The 22,150-nt window shown below is 42.6% G+C and overlaps 5 protein-coding genes and 1 non-coding gene across 12 annotated transcripts in view; 2 read left to right on the forward strand and 4 right to left on the reverse strand.

Moving 5' to 3' along the window:
- Positions 1–6,939, reverse strand: plbd1a (phospholipase B domain containing 1a). Its single transcript, XM_058049301.1, has 11 exons — positions 6,771–6,939; positions 5,234–5,456; positions 5,061–5,144; positions 4,840–4,981; positions 3,158–3,298; positions 2,839–2,983; positions 2,572–2,772; positions 1,930–2,070; positions 1,678–1,863; positions 1,495–1,601; positions 1–1,430 (listed from the first exon to the last, which is right to left on the reverse strand). The coding sequence occupies exons 1-11, from the start codon at positions 6,826–6,828 to the stop codon at positions 1,254–1,256; spliced, it is 1,605 nt and encodes a 534-aa protein (XP_057905284.1). The 5' UTR covers positions 6,829–6,939; the 3' UTR covers positions 1–1,253.
- On the forward strand, positions 5,946–13,644 carry LOC131103217 (galectin-1-like). Of its 4 annotated transcripts, none has more exons than XM_058049309.1 (6): positions 5,946–6,104; positions 10,303–10,469; positions 12,053–12,083; positions 12,166–12,245; positions 12,313–12,484; positions 12,564–13,643. In XM_058049309.1, the coding sequence occupies exons 3-6, from the start codon at positions 12,075–12,077 to the stop codon at positions 12,708–12,710; spliced, it is 408 nt and encodes a 135-aa protein (XP_057905292.1). In that variant the 5' UTR covers positions 5,946–6,104; positions 10,303–10,469; positions 12,053–12,074; the 3' UTR covers positions 12,711–13,643. The 4 variants fall into 4 exon arrangements, with proteins under 4 accessions (XP_057905292.1, XP_057905290.1, XP_057905291.1 ...); XM_058049307.1 differs by having other exon boundaries at positions 5,947–6,104; positions 12,027–12,083; positions 12,564–13,642; XM_058049308.1 differs by lacking the exon at positions 5,946–6,104 and having other exon boundaries at positions 10,085–10,469; positions 12,027–12,083; positions 12,564–13,642.
- trnar-ccu (transfer RNA arginine (anticodon CCU)) lies at positions 7,092–7,164 on the reverse strand. Its single transcript has one exon. It is a non-coding gene; the product is annotated as a tRNA-Arg (tRNA).
- pick1 (protein interacting with prkca 1) lies at positions 7,271–11,546 on the reverse strand. Its single transcript, XM_058049302.1, has 13 exons — positions 11,375–11,546; positions 10,973–11,045; positions 10,779–10,890; positions 10,576–10,704; positions 10,052–10,118; positions 9,879–9,968; positions 9,752–9,805; positions 9,590–9,652; positions 9,370–9,503; positions 9,134–9,226; positions 9,004–9,054; positions 8,783–8,927; positions 7,271–8,413 (listed from the first exon to the last, which is right to left on the reverse strand). The coding sequence occupies exons 2-13, from the start codon at positions 11,011–11,013 to the stop codon at positions 8,151–8,153; spliced, it is 1,242 nt and encodes a 413-aa protein (XP_057905285.1). The 5' UTR covers positions 11,014–11,045; positions 11,375–11,546; the 3' UTR covers positions 7,271–8,150.
- The window catches only part of cdc42ep1b (CDC42 effector protein (Rho GTPase binding) 1b), a 12,366-nt gene continuing 2,839 nt past the window's right edge, over positions 12,624–22,150 (reverse strand). Inside the window, exons 2-5 of one of the 2 annotated variants that reach the window (XM_058049303.1) lie at positions 21,352–21,474; positions 18,515–18,724; positions 17,489–18,038; positions 12,624–14,860 (exon numbers count right to left, since the gene is read on the reverse strand). In XM_058049303.1, coding sequence (XP_057905286.1) covers positions 14,253–14,860; positions 17,489–17,942 — 1,062 coding nt within the window. In that variant the 5' untranslated portion in view covers positions 17,943–18,038; positions 18,515–18,724; positions 21,352–21,474 and the 3' untranslated portion in view covers positions 12,624–14,252. The remainder of the gene's footprint in view (positions 14,861–17,488; positions 18,039–18,514; positions 18,725–21,351; positions 21,475–22,150) is intronic. The other variant, XM_058049304.1, reaches the window with a different exon arrangement.
- zmp:0000000896 (caspase recruitment domain-containing protein 10) overlaps positions 16,130–22,150 on the forward strand; it is a 23,722-nt gene continuing 17,701 nt past the window's right edge. For 2 of the 3 annotated variants that reach the window (XM_058049296.1, XM_058049298.1), the window contains exon 1: positions 16,130–16,325. The gene's annotated coding sequence lies outside the window, so the exon portion shown is untranslated. The remainder of the gene's footprint in view (positions 16,326–22,150) is intronic. The other variant, XM_058049297.1, reaches the window with a different exon arrangement.

The following is a 22,150-nucleotide window of genomic DNA, read 5'->3' on the forward strand; positions in this document are numbered from 1 at the left end:
TACCACCGTAAAAACTTTATTCGTAAAATGGAAGCCGGAAAGGAAACATAAGCTTGAGAGCCCTGAGAGTGACGGTCATGACAAACATGGCCGCTGCTTTCATCTTACATGCAGTAGAAACACACACACACAAAACAGTTGACTCATTTCACCCTGAGACACATGAATGCAAATGTTCGATCCCGCTAGCGTGTGAGACACCGTCATTAAAACAATCAAGTGGACGGGGGGGGGGCACAAAAACTGAAATCACGACCAATTTGCTTATCTCGAAGTCACGTGGACTACAGATCTGAGATACGTTAAAATATGTTGTTTTTTTTTGCTAGCATGCGTACAGCGGCATTGGTTAGCGTCATTCAGGCTGCAAGTCTCAAGTACAAACGTGGTTTTCTACAGCACATACTTGATCTACAAATACTAATACTTGTAGTATTAGTAGTAGGCGGCAGTAAGGACGTTAATGACACATTACCTTACATGACATTGGAAAAAAAACTGTTCCCCTCCCAGCCTGTGTGGAAGTGGTAAGCGGTAAGTAAGGAGTTTAGAAGAAAACAGCCTGTGATTGGCTGGCCGCCAGTCCAGGGTGCACCCCGCCTCTCGGGACAGCTGGGATAGGCTCCAGCACCTCCCGCGGCGACACTCGTGAGGATAAGCGGTAGAAAATGAACGAATGAATGGTTAGCTTGCTAACATGTTGGCTCACGAGCTAGTGGCCGTTCTCGAGAGCGACCATGTGGTGTAAGCATGGGATAATAGGAGTGTAAAGGTGACTATAGGGGTGCTATTTCTTGTATCCAGGGCTCTAATTATGGTTTAAAAACATATTTAGAAAGGAATAAACATATTGATGATTTATTAGCATTAGCGCTACAAACGAGGGATGACTGTATATTAATTTTCCCGAATGAACGTTCGATGCCTCCCAAACAGTCTGGCGCTAACTGAAATGTAAGCCACACCCCCTGGTTGTTTGTTCTCAAACCCGTTATTAATAATGTTAATAACCTGATGAATATGATGTTGTCATAATAACGGTCATCTGAGTTGAATACTTGGTATTGGGTACACGTTGTACTACACATACTCACTGCAAATATCAAGTATTTTCAAGTCATCAGGCTAAAGTCCGAGTCAAGTCCAGTCCAAAGTCCAAAGTCTAAAGTTTGGTAAAATCAATTAGCTAGGCTACGTTGTTGACGTCACCGGCGACCCCCCCCCCCCCCCCACTACCTTGCCTGCAGGAAGCGTTAAGGCCGGAAGAGGAGGGGCTCCATCCTGACGAAGGTGAAGTTGTAGTAGGCCGGCAGACCCTGATGGCTGACGTTGCTGAATTTCTCCCACACGAACGGCGGGAGTCCGCCCTGCGTGGTCGGCCCGTTCACGGCCTCCGTGCGGAACTCGGCCGCCATTTGGAAATCGGTCACCTGCTCACAATAATATATCGTATATAGCGTATTCGCTCAGGCGGAACCTTCCTGTGATACGTACCTTGGTGTCATAGCAACCGCCCGGAGATGGTTTTTCCGTCTTGAGGTCGTTACGGCAACAGATGGACTTGCAGGGGTCCCCTTTGGAGTATGGATCCTTCTTGTAGTCTGGGGGGGTGGGGGGGGCAATCATAAAACCATTCAAAGTGGACCCCAAAATGCAAGAACATGAAGCTCAACTCACCATTGAACCTCATGATGTGCTTCAAGGAGTCCAGGTCCTTGACGCCCCCCTGGTCACGGCGGAAGATCTTGGCTCTGGGGCAAAGGTCGTAGGAGAAGTCCTCTCCTAGTTCCTGCCACATCATCTCGTAGCCGCTCAGCTTGTAGATGTTCCGGTGGAAGGGGACGTTGTAGGACGGCCAGTAGCCTGCCGTGGGTCAAGTCAAAGCACCTTCCGGAATGAAGAGATCTTGGCGTGCGGGGCGGTTCTTACCGAGACGCAGCGCTTGGGTCTGGTCCGAGTACTCCACCAGTCCGGGGATCTGCTCCACGACAGTCAGAGCGCCGTCGCTAACGCTGTGGCCCAGCTTCACTTTGCTCCTGTCCAATACCATGTACTGATTGTTGTAGGTTCCTGCAGCGCATTCAGTATGACTGGGATTGTTTTATACACGCTGGGTGTATCACGGCATCAAACACTTCACACTTGTCCACTTGGACACCACGTCCAACGCCTTTTGGCCTAAGTTCAACTCAACTCATATGTTGGGGGAGACACACAAGCACCGGATTTGAACAGGATTTGATTACAAGTTGGAATGATCTCACATGGGCTACTGTTGCAGCTACATGCTAAGCTAAAACTCAACTCTGAACCCATGACATCATTTCCTGTCTGCTGCACCAGAGCACATTTTAGCATGAGTCTTGTTTATGTCTTAAATGGCCGATTTTTATCTCTTTATATTGGGGAAAACCAGTGTCAATGTGACTATAGGGGTGTTACTTCATGCCTGGAGGGCTCTAATAATGTTAAAATGCATTTAAATGATTTCACTGTGGAAATATTCCATTTATAAACATGCCAATGATCCCATGATAAACAAAGTATTACTGCATTCTCATATGTCCTCACCTGAGTTGTACTTTGAAAATATTTTGGCCCACTCCTCTCCGGTATGCGCCAGACTGTGAGCCAGTCGAACCCTCTGCCAGGCCAGCAGACTTTTGGGGGTGACGACGTCAAAAAGGGAGGAGTTGAAGACGTCGTTTGTGGTCTGGGTCATCATCAAACCGCTCCCTAGGAGGTAGAAGTCATCCAGGGACACCAGGAACCCTGAGGGAGGGAGGCATTCAGGACCCATCAGACCCGTACTGTACTCGAGGATTCCTGGTGCCTAACCTGGGTAGCTGCTGAAGGAGAGTTTCCCGGTGGCCGTGTGAGGTTCAGTGACGTGGAAATCCCAGTGTTTGTAGATACGCATGGTGGCGGCGTACGTGTACCAGCTGGAGTGGGCAAAGAGGAGGTTCTCAAAGCCTGGGAGCATCTGGGAAACAGGAAACACAACTTTGTCAAGTCTGAGGGAATGATGCGTCATTTAAGGTACATCAAACAGTTGAGGAGATACGGTACGCTTTGGGATTTGCATATCATGGAATACTAAATTTCATGGATCATAGATCAAATGTGGATGTGTTTCATTCCACTTGTGCCCTCTGACCTTTATGAGAGCAGAACAGTGTCCCATCCCTGGAAGTTTGGGGTGTTTAAGCGGCGTGGCAGAGCTTGGGACCAGAGCCGGGATGAGATCCAGCAGGTCTCCGACTGCGTTCAGGAACTGGACGGCAAACATGGACAGCGGCTGTGGGAGTGGCAGCACCGGTTAGCAACCAAAAGCGACCATCTGTTACCTTTTTGGTAGGACTACTAAATCGCTCGTAGCTGTTAAAGCACGCCAAGCGTTCGCCTCAAATTGATTTCTAAACTTACCACTTCCACACTGAACGGGAGGATAATTTTTTTCATTTGATCGTGTGGGAAGTGACACGGCCGCTAGCTAGCAAGCTAACAAGCTAACCAGTTCGCCTCAAATTGATTTCTTCTAAAGTTACCACTTCCACACAGAATGGGAGGAGAATTTGTTTTTACTTGATCAAGTGGGACGTGACATGGCCACTACCTAACAAGCTAACCAGTTCACCTCGAATTGATTTTTTCTAAATTTACCACTTCCACACTGAATAGGAAGAGACATTTTTTTCACTCGATCGTGTGGCCACTAGCTAGCAAGCTAACAAGCTAACCAGTTCACCTCAAATTGATTTCTTCTGAACTTACCACTTCCACACTGAATGGGAGGAGACATTTTTTTACTCGATCGTGTGGGAAGTGACACGGCCACTAGCTAGCAAGCTAACAAGCTAACCAGTTCACCTCGAATTGATTTCTTCTAAATTTACCACTTCCACACTGAATGGGAGGAGACATTTTTTTTTACTCGATCGTGTGGGAAGTGACACGGCCACTAGCTAGCAAGCAAGCTAACAAGCTAACCAGTTTGTCTTGAATTGATTTCTTCTAAACTTACCACTTCCACACTGAATGGGAGGAGATTTTTTTTTCACTCGATCGTATGGGATGTGACACGGCCACTAGCTAGCAAGCTAACAAGCTAACCAGTTTGTCTTGAATTGATTTCTTCTAAACTTACCACTTCCACACTGAATGGGAGGATAATTTTTTTCACTCAATTGTGTAGGATGTGACAAGCCACTAGCTAGCAAGCTAACAAGCTAACCAGTTTGCCTCAAATTGATTTCTTCTAAACTTACCACTTCCACACTGAATGGGAGGGGGAAAAAATTCACTTGATTGTGGGGGATATGCCATGCTGACGTCATGTAAGGTAATGTGTCATTACTGCCACCTAGTGACCAGAACACGTGTTGATTAATAATAGACCATAGTCGACCACAAAACTGAAACTTAATTTCTGAAAAACTGCGATATAGTGAGGGTGCTGACTTTTTCTATTTTGTTTAAAACAAAAAAAATATTTTTTTCTTTAATTTCAGCCGCAGGCCACACTTTGGGCCCATCTGGTCTCAAGGGTCTAAAACAGCAGACTAACACGTCTTCCAAAGCATTTTCACCAGCGCCCACACGGGGTCACCTAGTCCTGATTTTTTAACGTACAAAAGCAGTCGCTATACTTCCCACCTCCAACTGGAAGGCCACACTTTCACTTCAACAATTCTTGTTCCGGTAAACGATGGCTAACGGTTCCTCCTTCCAGAGAAGATCTGGTCATGTAAAACCTAAATCCAGTTACGTACTCGCTACAAGGCGCTGCTTGCTAGACAACGCCATTGTTGTCTCCTGTAACAATATAATGGCTACCACCTTTTTCCCTTGTCTCTTGGCCCATTCTGCAACTCCTGCTTGCAGGCCATCCATCTGGGCCACGATGAAGCCGGCGTGTTTCCACAGAGGATCAGAACTCTTGTTGTTTTTCACCTGCTCTCTGGTCCAAGAGTCCTGCTGCCTTGGAGAGCGAGAGTGGAAAAAGGTAAACAAGCACTGACTTGCCGTGCATTTATACAGGATGTGTGATGTAGACTGACTTCATGAAGGTCTGGAGCGGGCCCAGGATGGTGGGGTCACGGATGAGTTGAGGGTACATGTTGGTGTAGTGATCTATCATCTGGCTGCACAGGAACCATATTGATTGACAAGACACTGATGTCGTCACAGCCTGAACTCCACTGTGTCCAGGCGTCAGATAAGCAGCACTTACCGTGCAGTCAGAAAGCCTTCAAGGAAGCCCCCCAGGTAAAAAATGTCCTCATCCGACTCGGGGGTTTGTCCGTATCCGGCCCGGATCTCCAGGACACTCCATCCTGTCGTGGACAGGCTGTCGTTCAGGAAGCCGTACGCATCTCCGCCGACCTCCATTTGACCCTCCTTCAGCAGGACAGTCTTGTGTTGGGCATCCCAGTATACTGTGGCTGCTGTCAACTCTGGAAGGACAACCGGGTTTGGGACCGTTTATATTGGGAATACGCATATCGGGAATAAGCATTACGGGATGCATGCTCTTTCATATTTTAGATTTTGTACTCCACCTCGTAGATACCATATATGGATTTAAAAACACAGCCTGCACTGTGTCCGAGTGGTTAGGCCACACAGTTAGGAGACCCGGGTTCGATCCCCTGTTTTTACTCAACTCTATTTTTATTTATTTTTTCGGTTTTCTCTACTGTAAAGCATCTTTGAGTACTCGGAAAAGCGCTATACAAATAAAATATATTATTATTATTATTTATTATGTGCCCTGTGATTGGCTGTCCAGGCTTTGGACCCCGCCTCTCGCCCGAAGACAGCTGGGATAGGCTCCAGCATGCCCCCACCCTGGTGAGGATAAAGGTATAGAAAATGGATGAATGTCCTGCAACGATTATTGGATAATTGGAAGAATTATGCTTACGTCACCAACGTGCTTACGTCACCCACGCGGAGACGCGGGAAGATCGAAGCGGCTTGAAATGGTGGCGAATCAACGACAGACGAGGAGAAGTAAATGTGGCTAAACAGCAATTGGAACACTGTGACGTGGATCCGTTTTAACGCCGCTGCCGTTCGCTGGTGGATAAAACAACTCTGCGGTAAGACACACCTTTTTGGATTGCCACTCGTCGTATTTGAAGCCGTGTTGTGTGGAAAAGCGACGTGTTTGTTCATGTATTATTGCGTGACAACTTTTTGTTGTCTTACCTTCGCTTCGGCTATTTTCAAAATTTTTCAACTTTATTGATATTTTTTGTCATTTACAACATTTACATTTTCTTGAAGTTTGTGACTTTATTGCCATAATATTTGGACTTTATTCTCATAATATAACATGTTCCCAAGCTAATTTTCCCCAGAATTGCAACGTTATTATTTTAGTGTGTTTTATTTCACATAGTATGACGACTTTAGAAACATATTTTAAACTTCATGATATTTCAACTTAAAATGAATGCGATCCCATGCAAAATGTTCCATATGTTGAGTTTACCGTGTTTATTATTGTGGTCGTCACATGATACTGACAAATGGACTAAAAGATATATCTTACTATGTGTTTTTAGCTACCTAAAGTCACAATAACAATGTCAACAAACACCTTTCTGACAATATCAACCGAGTGTAATCAAGATGGCCAACAGTACGTGTCGTCCCATGAATTGTGTATTTGTTTATGAGTATAAAGAAAACAACAGCTGCCTTAAGTAGCAACATGTCTTGACCCAACTGTCACAGAGTAAGAGTTTGTATGACCTACTTACCGCCGGCTGTGGAGGCAGCATTGAATAACACAAAAACAAAGAAAGTTTTAAAAAGCATATTGTGACAAGACTTAGGAGGTGAGTCCAGTCACGCGCACACGGAAAATAAAAAAGCTAGGAAGTGAAGGGAAAGTCCAAGACCGCCGAGAGTGATTGTGGATCAAAGTGAGCCGCCTAGTGGTAAAGGCGGGAACAACATGTCGTTGATCCCGTGACCGTAAGGATGAGTCATGTGTTCACGAGACCCCGCGTGGAGGACGTCGATAGTCGGAAGACAATATAAGGGAATAAAAAGCATGCTAAAAACACAAAAATATATACCACCCCAGATGGGACTCGAACCCACAATCCCTGGCTTAGGAGGCCAGTGCCTTATCCATTAGGCCACTGGGGCTTGTGACATACCGCAATACGACTTATAAAATTTAAACCTACAACAATTCTGACGTCGTCATGACGACATAATGAATGTCTCAAATAAAAAAAAAAACATACACCAAATGCATCCCTTCGAATCCATTTATTTTGAAATAGCACACATGGACAAAATATACTTTCCTTTAAAAGACAAATGCCCAGTGAAGAACATGAAACCGCCTCGAAACAAAAACACAACAATGCATAAAATATTTCCAAAGAGATAGAACATAAATGACAAGACCTCAGTGACAGATAAATATATTTTAAGGAAGCAATTTTGGCAAGTGGAAATCAAGAATAAATAATAAAGTGGTATATTTTAAAATATTTAGCAGTATTTCCCTTTAGCTTTGTTATTTACAAGTAGTGTTTTCCTATATATTGTATTTCCTCACTCTAAATACTACCTGATGGCTGTATGCATAAAAAAACTAAACTAAAAATAAAGTTAGCACGAGATAGCAACTGATGGAATGACCTGGATTAAAGACTTTGGTTGTGAAGCTTTACCAGAGCTTCCTTGTCGTGCAGCGGAAAATGTATCAAGAAGAAAAACATTCCAAACTGAAAAAAGGAGAGGTGTAACAGATATGGCACCGCCTCTCGTTGGCCCAACTATTAGTAGCAAACTAAAAGATGCAACAATGTAAGAATCGCTGGTAAACGTCAGCGATCTGCAGTATGCCCACTGAACCACAGTCCCAACCCAACACGGCATAAAATGAGAAGAAGGCACAATGAATCACAAGAGCTTAGCCATACTTTCCAGCAGCAAAAAGCCTTTTCCTATTCTTTCATAGCGACTCCTCGTCAAACTGACCAATGGAGGAAAAAGCATGTTTAAAAAAAAAAAAGTACGCAACACAGAACACCAAAAGAGGTCTTAAAGCGCAACAGCAGCGTCTTTCAGTAGTCTTCACCGTCAAAGGTCCCTTCTGAAAATCTAAACCCCGACGGTCATCATTCGTCGTCGATCAGTTTCTCGCCGCCGTTCTCTGCCTGTACGCCTTCGCTGCTTTCTCCTTCCTTGGCTCCTCCCCCGCCGTCCTCGCCCTCTTCTTCATCGGTGTAGGTAAAGGACTGGCTGCTGTAGTTGATGGTGGTGCGGGAGAGGTCCACTTCGATGGGGAACACGTCCGCCTCCTTCAGCACGGCGTAGCACTCGTCGTAGTATCGGGACATGCCTGATACGAAGCGTTGGAGCTGGAAGACGATGTCCTGGACTAGAGGTTGGGGAAAAATAGACTATTTTACCGTAACTTCCAGATTATACTTTTATCACATGGATCTTAAACAATGCAGCTAATTTATGGATAAAGGTACTACACTTCCCATGATGCTTAAAGTGCCAAAACAGGAACTAGTGCATTTCTGCAATAGAAGCTAATACTGTGACTAATATTTTGAAGTAGCAATCATTTAATCTGACTTGGACTTCTTGGACTGTGGCAGCTGTTCAACTCCGATGATACCGGAGGGAACGAGTGACGCTGGGAACACGTATTGCAGGTAGGATTGCAAGGTTTACAGTCTGTGTTTAAAAAAAAAAAAATCAATTCGAAGTAATGGTGAATAAAAACACCCCAACAAACCATGTTTCTGATCCAGAAGCTCGATCTTCTCCAGAACGTCTTTCCTCATCTTAGCGAAGCGAGCACGAGCCTCCTGCCGACACCGCAGCACCAAGCGGTACTCGTAGTTTCCCGTGCACACCCGATACAGAGGTTCTCCCATGGCCTGTTGGAAGACATATTTAGTCGCATTGCTTCACGTATCGGACGACTCAAAACTCAAAAGTGGGTCAATCACTCACAATGCTGCTGTATTCTTCATCATCCATTTCCTTCACCTTTAAGCAGTAGGACTTAGGACAAAAAGAGAGAAATATGAAATGTGGGTACACAATATTAAACCATAATTTGCACAGAATGGCGCAAACCTACCAGATATTCAAACTTGACATCCAGGTACTTGCGGATAGTGAGCTTCGTGTCTGGTATGGCCTTGTGGAGGTAGGTGTTCAAATCGTGGAGCATCTGCACAGCACAAAACCACTGTTACATCGCTTAAGGCGGCTACTATTTTCACCGCTGACGGTTTTAAACGAAACCATGTGTCAAATGTCATCAGACCTGACTAATTCCAAGGACGATTAAAGATCAGCTTGACGTGTACTCACAGGCTTGATGGTCTTCAGCAACTGAATGCCGTATTTCTCAATGTTGCGATGGGCATCAGCAAACTTCACAAAGGCTTCACTAGCAGCAGCCTGGGGTTCTCGAACTCCGATGACAGAAAAAACATCTCCAAACGCTGCGAGTTGAATCAACATGTGAATTAGAGGCTGGAGGTGTTTTAAGGAAAAAGTAAACAAATGTCGGGCAACTGTGCTATTTCACCTCGGTGTGTTTGTGAGAGCTCAAAAAAGGCACGGAGCAGTCGCTTGGTGTGCTCCATCAGGCCTGGCAATATACGTTTAGTCACGTGATCAGCATTTTTAGAATCATACCTTGTAGATTTGTTATGGACTATAACTATAATTTATATTACAGATGTTCTACCTTTGTAAAGTTCTGCCGTTTTCTCCAACTCTTCCAGTCTTTTAACAAGTCCATCTGTACAATAAATGAATAATAAACTTCATTATATTTAGTTGCATTTAGTAAATCAATCATATGACAATCTCACCATTGCATAAAATAGCTCGACTGAGTCCAAGTGCATCCGCGGTGCCCGAGCTCATATTCTCCACCAGGCGATGTTTGACTTTTTTCAGCACTGAAATGCAAACATTGAATAAAATGTGTGATCATAGTTATACAGAGTGGAGTGGAGGAAAAAGCATCAGTTGGGGCTCAAACCTATGTCCAGGGACTTTCCCTGTTTTGGGTCTGCTTGCAATTTGTTGTATTGGATGACTGCTTCCGACTGAAAAATTAAATAATAATACAAAAATAGTTCAAATGGAAATGTAATTTGTTTACAAACAATGCTGTCATTCCGTCACGCAAGGATTTAATTCAACAAATAATTATAATACAGAATGGACCGTAACATGAAAAGCTAATCCTTTGATTCACATACTAAACCTCGCTTTTGTCATCCCGTGCAGGAAGTCATGACATTCCCTGGGCAATAACAATGGATGGCAAAAACAACACAGCCGCGCTGTGACCAATGCAATGACCTCCTGTGCTGAGCTGGTTTGCACCAGTCGAGCTCTTCTTCTCTTCAAGTCGTTTGGATTTGCTGGAACTGTTCTCATACTCCTCGCAAACTGTAAGTTCTGCTCATTTTATCCATTTGTGTTGCTTTTTTTGATATATTATTTATGTAAACATAAAAATATATAGGCACATTACTTCCCTTTATGGAAATATCGTACCTGTACAGCTTGAATCATCTTAGCCACTTCCACCTTTGTTTTTCCCTTGACCGGTTTGCCATTGACACCTGTGATTTCATCACCTGCAGCGAGCGTCCCATCCAAGGCTGCAGGCGTGTTGTCAAACACCTAAAAAGCAACAAGACATTTTTTATTAAAATAATTTTTATTAAAAAATGTCGATTAAATTGAACTGCACCGACCTGAACAATGTAGAGACAGGGACAGTACTGAGCCCCTCCACCAATGCTGATCCCAATAAGGTTATTAGCATCTTTTTTCAGACATACAGTCCCAGGTACTGTAGGTATCCCTCTGTAACGTAGTGTCACGTGTTGTGTCACATGTCATGTGATCCATTGTAATGTAGAAATAATAGGTAGACGGCATAACTCACAATTTATCCTCTTCCAATTCATACTCCATCTCTGTGAACATAGCAAGCAGCCTCACTTTGGTGTCCGGGAAACCTGTTAGTGATGATAACAATCAATAATTGTGTTTGGAAACTGTTAACCATTAATTGTCGCTGAATGGATAATCATTTTAAGACAGACAGTAGTACATTGTGTGCTTGAGAGCAAAACAAAGCTGCTTCGCTTCTACTTATCAGAATAGAATACCCCAATTAATTAATTGCAACTAATTACATTGCATATAAACTACCCGAGCTAGCCAAGTGTGTATAAATATACGTAGATTTCAGTCCAGTGACGTTGCCAAATTGCTAACCCCGCTAATTAGCTGCTAGCTAGCGCTCGTGCGGCAGGTGGAAACACACGTTTGTAAAACTACTTACTTTTACAGAAAATGACACCAGTTCCTTAAAAGCCAACCGATGTACCACCCCTGCTATACATACATCGCAAATGCGTCGTTTTCTATTGAGTTTAGGTGGAAATGGATAGAAATATGTTCCAATGACAGGAATACTGTTTACTTATTGACGTCATTTCCGGTGTGGAGCGGAAGTCTGGGGGAAGCCAGCGACGGTAATGCTGGATTTTAATGTGAAACACATTAAACTTTCGATAATGATGATTAATATTATGTAACAGGTATTAATATTAAACTTAATTATTAATAAAAATGAAAAATAATAATAGGGTAAGTTAGTTGTTACTATTGCAAGTACAGTAACTTGTTCATTGTAAACTTGTAACCGCTAGATGGCAGTATAGTGTGCTGAAGATGGGGCGCCACCAACAATTGATATGACATGATATGCATTAAATTAAAAAAAAACGAAACGTGTTGTCAGCTAGATTGTCTTTTTATACCTTTTTTTTTAAAAGTCCAACATACAAGGAACAGACTCACTGTAAACGGATTAAACCAGATTAGCTCCTCTTCATTAGTGTGACTGTGAGTTGATGTGATCAATGATCTTCTGACCCCAACAAAGATAGTCACTGATTGTGTTAATAATTACGGTGGTGTGTGCTTTTAAGTGCGACTTGACACATTTGTGCTGTAGAGGCGACGAGACAACATCCAAAATGAACATGGTGAGTTTCACACAGATTGGGTGTGTAATCTTGTCCACGTTCCAATTATTGTATAACTTTATCACTTTATATTTGCTGCCAGAAACTTGAAATGAGCAACGTCGGCCTAAAAGTTGGGGATCAGCTGAAGATAAAAGGAGAGATTCTGCCTGAAGCTGAGCGGTGAGCTGCACCGTGGACGCTAGAAACACTCAGACTGTTTGTGTTCATTGTACTTGAATCTTCCCAGATTCCAGATTGACCTTGGCTATGATGCAGAGGACCTGGCTCTGCACTTTAATCCCCGTTTCCATGATGACACGGACGGAGCCGTCGTGGTGTGCAACTCAAAGCTTGCCGGTGTGTGGGGGGATGAGAAAAGGGAAATGCACAACCCCCTGCAGAGAGGCACGCATGTTAGGGTGAGGCAACCACGGCAAAAACGTGCATTCTTTATAAAGGGAAGATTTAAAACCGAATACGGGAATGTTTTCCACTCAGATTGTGCTGAAGCTTGCCGGTGACATGTTCGAAGTGGAACTCCCTAATGGACATGAAATCCAGTTTCCCAACCGAGTCGATATGGACGTCATCAACTACTTCAGAATCACAGGAGACTTCAAACTTACCTGCTTAAAGATTTGCTAAGCTCCATCCAACCATAATGGCTGCATGTTGGTCCCAATTTACTTCCTAAATCTCAATGCAACATTTAAATACAATTCAAATATTCTGGTAATACCCCATTGACAATTATGTTTATTTCTCTGTAGTGCGCCTAAAACATGCAGTACAACTTAATACATTGTATGGCTCAGATTGGGGAGGGGGGGGGGGCACAATATACTGTTTGATTGACTGTTCTGGAAATGCATTAAATGTGAGAAACAGCCCAAAGCCGCTGACTGATTTTACTAGCTGCGTAAGTAAAATAATATAGCCTAATTAACAAACGAGCTAACGATGCAAGATATGCTAATAATTTATATATATAGCTGTATAAATAGAAATGATTATCCACACAATATCAGTATCAAAATGTGATATCGTTCAAGATTAATATCAGAATTTTTCCCGATCATGAAAATCGATATTTAAAAACAAAATGCAGTATACCGATACACATATCGGTATCGGAAATGGAGATTTGGGCAATGTCGGTGTATCGTTTTTCAGCATAAAAGCCAATATACCGTATTTTCCGGACTATAAGTCGCACTTTTTTTCATAGGTTGGCTGTTCCTGCGACTTATACTCCAGAGCGACTTATACATGAAAAAAGTGTTTATGTTATGTTATGTTTATTTTTTGTGTAGCTGAATAAGCATTGTGTTAGCATAGCTTACACCTATTCAGCCTGTTATATATTCGTTTATTATTGTTAGAACTTGCCTTCCAAGATGGTGTAATGTCTGTTTTGGTCAAGTAGTTGGTAAAATAAATTACCTGCAAAAAATGCGACTTGTATGTATGTTTTTTTTATACCTAATTATGCATTTTTGGCCTTGTGCGACTTATAGTCCAGAAAATACGGTATATAACTTGGTCTTTTTGTCCTTCATTTTTGCTGTTTTTTTCATTTACAATTTTGACTTTTTTCTTAAAGGGGACCTATTATGTTATTTCCACTTTTCTAAGTGGAATGTTGTTGTATTATTTTGTTAAACGACATTTCGGAAGCGAGCCCTGAAAGACGTTTGGGATGAACGCTTTTTTTCAGAGCATTTTTTTCCTATTACAACTCATATCTTACTTCCCGGGATAAATAACGGCCAAAACAATATTAGGGTGGGTATTAAATTAAACCATGTTCCATTATGAGAAAGTTTATTTAACCAGCCAACATGTTTAAAAACGTTCATGAATGTCCACGTTAATCTTATGATAGTATATCTACAGAATAGTTTTCCCATTTCAAATGATGTGTTCAGGCTCCACTTAACTGCAGAAGAAATCTGACTAACTCATGTACTGCATACTAACTCTATTCATGTATACTTTACTTGATTATGAGTACTGCACAATTCCAAGTGAGTATGTAGGATTAATGCAAAGTGATGTGCCTGCTGTGGTCTGCTTTAATTCCTTGACAATATTACAATATAATTATTATTACAATATCATCACATGACTTACATAATCTTAAATAAGGTGTACAAAATGGCGGCGGTAGATTTTCCTTGGCCTCGTCTACACTTTGATTTCTTCCTCCTCTTCCGAGAACGTGTACGACGTTTTGGAAAAACTCCGTGTGACCGAGCCCCCACCGTAATGCCGGGACAGCACATCAGCCGCCCTCTGGAAGCGCTCCGACTCCATGACGGCTTCCGCTCTGGGAGGAGACACGGGAGGAGATCGGGAAGGCGCCGCAGTCGACCTCCCGTCCTCTTCTGTCCAGCTGGTGCTGCAGGAATGCTCCTCACTGTTTGTGTTCCTTCTCCATGACCCGCTGCGCACCGAGGAGTTTGTGGAACTCACACCAGGGCTCACATAAGTCTCGGTTAGAGACCTGTCATCCTCCTCATCATCATCATCGGCATCCTCCTCCTCCTGCTCTTCCTGTTCCTCTTCCTTTGTGGTCTGGCTGGCCATCTGAAGGCCGCTACGGTTGTCAAACAAGCCCAGAACCTCAGTCATCAGAGAGGGGCCCAGGTCCAGGATGAAGGAGGTGAGGGAGTCGGAGCGGGTCCGAGGTTTGCTGTGGTTGTCTCGCATGGATCTTCTGTGGACGTCTTCATCGGGAAGCTGTCTGTCAAGGCGGGAGAAGCGCGGCAGAGTAACAAATCCAGACTGGAAACCTGCACGCACACAAAACACATTCGGGGTTACTCCATCAGCGAATGGCGAAGACCTGCGAGTCATTAAGCCACGCCCAGAAAAACATTGCATGACGCACGAATGGATGATGTAGCTAGCGCTTCCATCGGCAAAAACGTTTTTGCGTCAAGCTCAATGCTTTACGATATATATTATCGGATGAAATAGTCCTCTGGTGCTGGGGGAGCCGAGTAGGATGTCGGACAGGAAGTGATGTCTGGGGTTCAGAGTTGAGTTTCAGCTTGATGCGGGTTAGCAACAGTAGCCTGTTGTTCCGGTGGTCAATTCTGGTGCTTGTGTCTCACTGAATATTATTATTATTAGTAGTAGTATCTGAATATTACAGTAACATGACTGACACCTAGTGACCAGTGTTGAGTACTACATACACAGCGTCTTTGAATGCGTCTTCTGAATGCCTTAGATTGTATTTTATTTATTTAAGTAGCCTTTTCTATGCTTGAAAATGCTTACCGTAGGCATAAATATGTTGAAATATTCCATTTTTCATTCTTATATAGGCCACATTCAACAACAAAACAGCACGATTTATTAATTTATGTATTTTTGATGGAGTGTAGATGCAAAATTGTGATGAGGGATTACTGTAATGCCATTACTGTACGTTTTAATTTGACTCTTTCACCAGAAATTGGCAGAGTAATAATTTTTTCACAATTATCTGTACTTAGATAATTGTGAAAAAATTATCTACATTTTATCTAAATTATCTAAAATTATCTAAATTATCTAAATTATCTAAATTATCTAAATTATGTAATACTGGAGATAGCGATGTGAAATGTACTAGATAAACCAAGCATTTTAACGTCTGATTTTTCTTGGTAATGGCATTCCTGTTAGAAGGCTAAATGCTAGAAAAGTGAACCTTAAAAACCAATAAATAAATAAATAAAATAAAAAAGTGGACCTTAGATACTGTAAGTATTGTTGTAAAACCATATCATAACAAATGCATATAAAAAAGAGAAAAGAAAAGAACTCCAAAGTCCCCATGCCACATTCGTTAGCTTGCAAATTCCTTTGGAGTGGACCATTCTTCTTGAAAAAAAGGGGGATTTCCATTGGTGTATCTGCTACATGGAAATCTCTCAGGAGATAAAACACACACACACACATATGAATAAAGAGTGTCCTCCCCCAGCTGTGTGTGTTTCTAATTATCAACATAAGCGTCTGCAGGTGTTGCCCAGGTGATTTGAGACCCGTCACAAGAAGCTTGCCTGTTTGCCGGTTGTCCTGGAGGATTGTGGGAATGATGTTGAAAGAAGGCCAACAAAGTGCCCCACTGTGTGTGTGTGTGTGTGTGTGTACTGACATTTATTGTCCTGTTTTTTTTTGTTTTTTTTTGTCTGCAACCCTTCAAGCTGCGTGCACGGCTGCAGAGTGGCGAGCAGCAACCAATCCATCATGGCGTACTGTACGGTTAGGTTTCGATTTATTCTCATTCATTCATTCATTTAACACCGGAGCCTTAAGTGGGTCGGAGGTACTGACGAAAAAAATATGTCTTTCCAAATATAGTCATGTCCAAGATGATAACAACTGCATGTTTGTTATTGTGGTTGCAGTTTGAGTGGTTAGAACTGCACAGTGCAAAGAATAATGTATAATATTTGGACCAACAAAAATATACGTCAAAGTCAGGGGTCTCAAACACGCGGCCCGCGGGCCAAGTGTGGCCCGCAGGACACTACTTTGAGGCCCCCGCCTTGATATGAAAGTTTAATGTCAGTGCGGCCCCGCGCAAGTTTGATATGTATGCTGTATGGTATCACGTACCCAGATGTTCATGTTAAAGGTTAAATAACTGTTAATAGTTATCCTCTCTATCCGTGTGGAAGTGGTAAGTTTTTGACCTATTTAAGTTTTAAAGGAAATAACTTGAAGGCTACCGTTGAGGTGGCTAGCTCTCTAGTTTGCGAGTTAGCATGTGTCTCGAGACCCTGCAGTTGCGCAATATGTTGTAAATAAAAAAAAAGAGTATAAATGTGACTATAGTCGTGTTTTGTCATGTCTACAGGGCTCTAATAATGCTTTAATTTTAATCTGAAAAAAATAATTTGTCTACCCACCAACTATATGTGGTTTCTTAAGTTTTTATTATTTGCTGTTTTATTATTATTATTATTATTATATTTATTTATTACTGATTGATTGATTTTCTTTATTCTTGATTTGTTTATTTATTTTTCATCTTATTTTGTGTAGAAAAATAAAAAGTAAGATATTTGAGAACAGTGGAATGTTTTATCAGAGCTTTTATTGTAGAAAATCGAAACCAAAGCAAAGTTTATTAATTTTTCTGTTTTTAATAAATGCGTTTTTTTTTTTTTTGTAAAACCAGTCTCAACCAGACCCTAGCTCCAGTGGCCCCCCAAGTAAATTGAGTTTGAGACCCCTGCACTACACTATGGGTGTACATGTATGTCAAAAAAATCCCAACTATAATAATATAATAATTTATTGTGTTTATGACTTCCTTATGACTTATGAGTATTGAGAAAAGCTTTAGCCACGCCTATGATACCAAAACAGTACGGTTAGCAACCCCCCCCCCCCCCCCCCCCCCATCCCCATGGTCTCACCATACGTGCAGATGGAGCCATCTGTGGAGCTGATGGAGTTTGGGAGCACGGCTCTTTGCAGGCACCCGTTTGGGGAATCGATGTTGAGTTGAGGCAGAGAAATGGCGTTCTTGATGATGGGCGAGATGTCCGGCGGCGGCGGCGAGGAAAAGTCCCGGAGTTCACCCCGTGGTCCGGAATTCTTCCGTATGTGCCTGAAGGTGCGCGTGAAGAAGCCGGTTGACTTGGAGCTGTTGGCCGAGTCCGGGCTCCCTGGTTCCTTGGCTCCGCCTCCGTAGTTGCTGAGGAAGGAGGTGTCGCCAAACACGTCCCCGCCGCGCCCCACGTGCATGGTGTGGCGGAAGTCGCCCAGCGGCGGGCTGATCATGTCCACGGAGAGTTCACTCTTGAAGCGACGGCGGTCCTGAGAGCCGGACACGAGGGCTTTAATCCCGGGGAGTTTTCCTAGACTCATGGCAATGTCGGAATGTCGGAAGTTTATCTGACGTTTGAGTGGAAAATGTCCCAAGTCCGATTCGAAGATCCGTTCAATTCCAGCACTGTGACCCCACTGTGGAAAAAAGAGAGACCAAATATGACATCCATATATGTTGTGGTGGTTGCATAACAAAAGGTCTCGGAATGCTTGGAATGAGACGCTTCCTGTGGAATGAGACAATATTTGGGGGGGGGGGGGGGGGGGGGGGGTCAGGTTTTGGGGTGGGAATGTCAGGACAATGACATGCAAATTCTGAACATGGACGAAATAAGGGTTTGCATCCCTCCCCCAAAGACTGTCTCATTCCTTGGGAAGAAGTAAAGAAGTATTTTGGATTAAAGGTGAAACTCCAGTCCAGTCCAGTCCGAGTCAAGTCCAGTTGGCTCAAAGCCACCCTTTGGGATTACCGTGACGTGACCGTGAGTGAGAATCTCCACAGACATGTCTTAGCTTCTTTTCCAATTCTTTTAGTGTGGAACCGTTTTTGGTCTGTTTACCTTCTACAAGTGGTTATGAAAGCTACAAAGATAGAAAGAAGGAATTCTCACTGTCGCCAGATGTCACATGGCTCCCCGGCCGAGGTTCCTTTGTGTTGGAAGGATCTTGGCTTCCTGGGAGAATCTTGCGAGTCATTCAAAGTCCAGCAGAGTGGATCCGGCGTCACGCAACGTCTGCTACTGAAGAGGTTTATCCGTGTGTGGCATCACATCCTGTCACCATCTTGTTTTGCCGGAATTCTTTCACCCGAGAAGGCCACACTTTGGAGAAGACGTGAAAAGAAAAAAAAAAAAAGATGGTGGTGATACCGGGAAAAGGACAAAGCGGAAAAACGATGTAATCCAGTTCTGTCTGAGTCTCCCTGTCACAAAGATGAGGATTCTGTGGGACTGTCCGTGCTCTGGATTAGCTCTTAATCTCTTCTGTCTAACCCCCCCCCCCCACCTGTGACTTCCTCACTTGCTCTGTGCCTTCTTCAATCCCTTGACTTCTCTAGTTTCCAGGTCGGGGGGGCTGGTCTGTTTTCATTCAGCTCATTTAGGGACAACCAATAGAAAACAGACTCATATGTTATGCATATGGACGGGATCAATGCTGGGAAAGTTTTTGTCAGAGGATGCATCATGTCGGATCAAGTATTATTTTGTACCCCCCACCCCCCTCCCCTCCATGCGAAGTACTTTATTTTTGTCTCAATTTAAAACATACTGCATATATACACACACATTTTATGAAACAAGACTTTTATTTTGATAGGCTCCTTCTTGCTTGATATACTCGATACACGTATAAAAGTTTAGAACCCCACTTCCTGTCCACACCCCACTTAGCTCCCCTACCCCCGGAACACAAATTGTATGTTTTTTTTTTTGCCTACATTAATAATTTTAAGCATAAAAATGTCTAAATGTATTAAATATAACATATTTAAAGGACGTATTCAAAGGCAACGTGCTGATATGTAGTATTGTAATGTAATGTAATGGTGAGACACACAAGCACCAGACTTGATCGCCGCAACAACAGGCTTTAATTGCAGTTGCAGTTAATGATCCCTCAACAGGCACAATAATCCTAAACATGGGCTACCGTTGCGGCTGTATCCCACCCTAAGCCAAAACTCAACTCTGAACCTCTTACTCATGTCACTTCCTGACCCCCCCCCCAAAAAAAAAATCTCGATCACCAATCACCGCAACACAAATGAGCATGAGTCTTATTTTCACTTACTATGTCTTCTATATTGGGTAGTGCAAGTGTAAATGGGGGACTATAGGGGTGTTATGTCATGTCTATAGGGCTCTAATAATATTAATAATGTTCTCTACTCTCACTCACAAAATATTGATTTTCTAAATATGGAATCACAGTCGTGTCTAGTACCTAATAATAATAATAATAATAATAATAATAATAATAATAATTAATAATTAACATATACTTATGTTTATTGATGATGGCATAGGCCAGCGGTGTCCAACAGCTTGTTCCTGATTGGCCGCGACGCAAATGGAAAGTTGAAACGTTGGTCTTTCTGGGTACGCTATAAGAGTTGTAAGCTCCTGTCACGTGACCCCAACCCCCCAAGACCAGGAGTACGGGATTAATGCCACATAGAACTGAAGTCAGTGGCGATAAAGCTGCTGCAGTCCAAGCTGTGATTTAACACCTTGGGCAAGGTGCCACTCTTACTGGCCACTCGCTTGGCGCTTGGATTATCACCCTTAAATCTTTAAGTAATCCCAAATTCTGAAACAACTCCAAGCAAAAAGTGGAGCGACTATTAACTGTGACTGATATGAAGCAAGGGTAGGGATGTATGGAAATCCTAGCCTTTATCTGGATCTGCTCCAAAACGTAATAGTTTCTGGCAAAACGTCACCTGACATCAAAGTGACTAAAGAGCCTTTAAAATAAATACACACCTCAAAACAAACACGAGACTAAGCACCCTATTCCGCCTTTATGGTCTGTTTAACCTTTGTCATCATTCACTCATTTTGCAAACGTTTCTTTTCTCTGACGCTGCACGTCTGTCAACAGAAGTGAGGAGAAGCGAGGCCAAGCCACGGCCAACTGCAAACATCTCACAGCTTTTGAATAGCGCCGCGCGACAAAGAGCGCCTGAGGAAATGCCTACCTAGCAAACATAAACAGAGAGGAGCAGTTCATGAACGCTCAGGGGGCCGGGCACAGGAATGCGTCTGTTTGAAACGTCCATGCCCCCGCCGACCAACCTTTTTGGATGCAATTAGGGAGGAATCGTTTGAATCACTGCTAGGTTTGCAGTAACGATGCCTCCAAAATGACTGTACTAGGATGTACTAGGACAGGGGTGGGCAAACTATGGCCCGGGGGCCACATCCGGCCCGCCAAGTGTTTGAATACGGCCCGTCCGTTCTTTCCAAAGTATATTTTAAAATATTTAAATATAAAATATTTAAATATAAAATATTTAAATAAAAATATTTAAATATAAAATATTTAAATAAAAATATTTACATATAAAATATTTAAATAAAAATATAAAATAATAAATAATAATAGCAGATTGCATGACACTTTTACAGATACAATAATACCAGGTGGACTGTTACGTGTAAAATATATAGTCTGCCCCCCCCCCCCCCCCTTTTTTTGTTAAATCAATGCGGCCTGCAAGTCAAAAAGTTTGCCCACCCCTGTACTAGGATGTACTAGGATGTACTAGGATGTACTAGGATGTGTCTTTTTTTGTTGCATCCTGCAGAATTCATTCCTAGATAGTTTAGCTCACACTTGCATGCCAACTCGCATACATTGTGAGTACATTGCAAACAGAAATAAAAAAAAAAAAAACATCCAGTTAAGTAGTATAACAGGAAGTAGTCTCGCATGCATTGCTTACCTTAAGATACTGTAAAGTATAAGCATCCTCCACCCAAAGCATACTTTTTCTTCAGTTTGTGGTCTTTATTCCCGCGAGGACAGGAAGTTTGCATGAGTGCAGTGCAGCGGCACGCTGGCTCTGCTGGTGGCAAGTGGAATGGGGGGGATGGAAGTGGAAGAGTGGGAGGAGTAAGACAATGAGGGGAGGGATGAAATGATCAATTTTAAGATGAAAAAAAATCAGATACAATTGGTAGAGGGCTAAGCTATACGGCTAATGTGTTTCTCTACAAAGATTCTTCTTGACAAGTATGGTCTAATGCGGGAGTGTACATGGCCACCTTGATAGTTTGTTTACATATGCTAAAAGCTAGCAAGAAAAATAGCTTTTACAAATATATTTCCAATTTTAATAAATTTTATTTATTTTTTAAAGATATTTTTAGAATGTGCTGTCGGGTCCTCAATGGACCCTGGGCAGTAAGGACTTCGGATGCCTGAATAAAAATATTGTTAGACAAATACTTCTCTCACAGTAAGTTGTCCTCCCATTCTGTGTGGAAGTGGTAAAATTAAATTCAAGGTTAGCTTGCAAGCTGGTCAGCCCGACTCGAGTCCCTGCTGCATCAGAGTTGCGCAATGAGTTATAAAAAATGAATAATGGGCGTGTCAAGGTGACTATAGGTGTGCTATTCCATGTCTACAGGGCTCTAACTATGTTAAAAATCAAATTTAGAAAGTCATAAACAGGTTTTCTATGCTCTAAATGCAAAAATATTCCATTTACTAACTGTATTGATATTTTGAGGAATACTTGA

The sequence above is a fragment of the Doryrhamphus excisus genome, chromosome 15 (genome assembly GCF_030265055.1).
Source record: "Doryrhamphus excisus isolate RoL2022-K1 chromosome 15, RoL_Dexc_1.0, whole genome shotgun sequence".
NCBI lineage: Eukaryota > Metazoa > Chordata > Actinopteri > Syngnathiformes > Syngnathidae > Doryrhamphus > Doryrhamphus excisus.

Coding starts and splice junctions, on each gene's coding strand:
- LOC131103217 (XM_058049309.1), top strand. Junction 12,246..12,312: donor ATTCTGCCTGAAGCTGAGCG/GTGAGCTGCACC, acceptor GAATCTTCCCAG/ATTCCAGATTGACCTTGGCT. Junction 12,485..12,563: donor AGAGAGGCACGCATGTTAGG/GTGAGGCAACCA, acceptor TTTTCCACTCAG/ATTGTGCTGAAGCTTGCCGG.
- plbd1a (XM_058049301.1), bottom strand. CDS start 6,828: ATGCTTTTTAAAACTTTCTTTGTTTTTGTGTTATTCAATGCTGCCTCC. Junction 2,071..2,571: donor ATTTTCAAAGTACAACTCAG/GTGAGGACATAT, acceptor AATGCGCTGCAG/GAACCTACAACAATCAGTAC. Junction 1,602..1,677: donor GCACATCATGAGGTTCAATG/GTGAGTTGAGCT, acceptor CCACCCCCCCAG/ACTACAAGAAGGATCCATAC.
- pick1 (XM_058049302.1), bottom strand. CDS start 11,013: ATGTTCACAGAGATGGAGTATGAATTGGAAGAGGATAAATT. Junction 10,891..10,972: donor GAATTGGAAGAGGATAAATT/GTGAGTTATGCC, acceptor ACTACGTTACAG/AGGGATACCTACAGTACCTG. Junction 9,055..9,133: donor ATGTCAAGTTTGAATATCTG/GTAGGTTTGCGC, acceptor TTTTGTCCTAAG/TCCTACTGCTTAAAGGTGAA.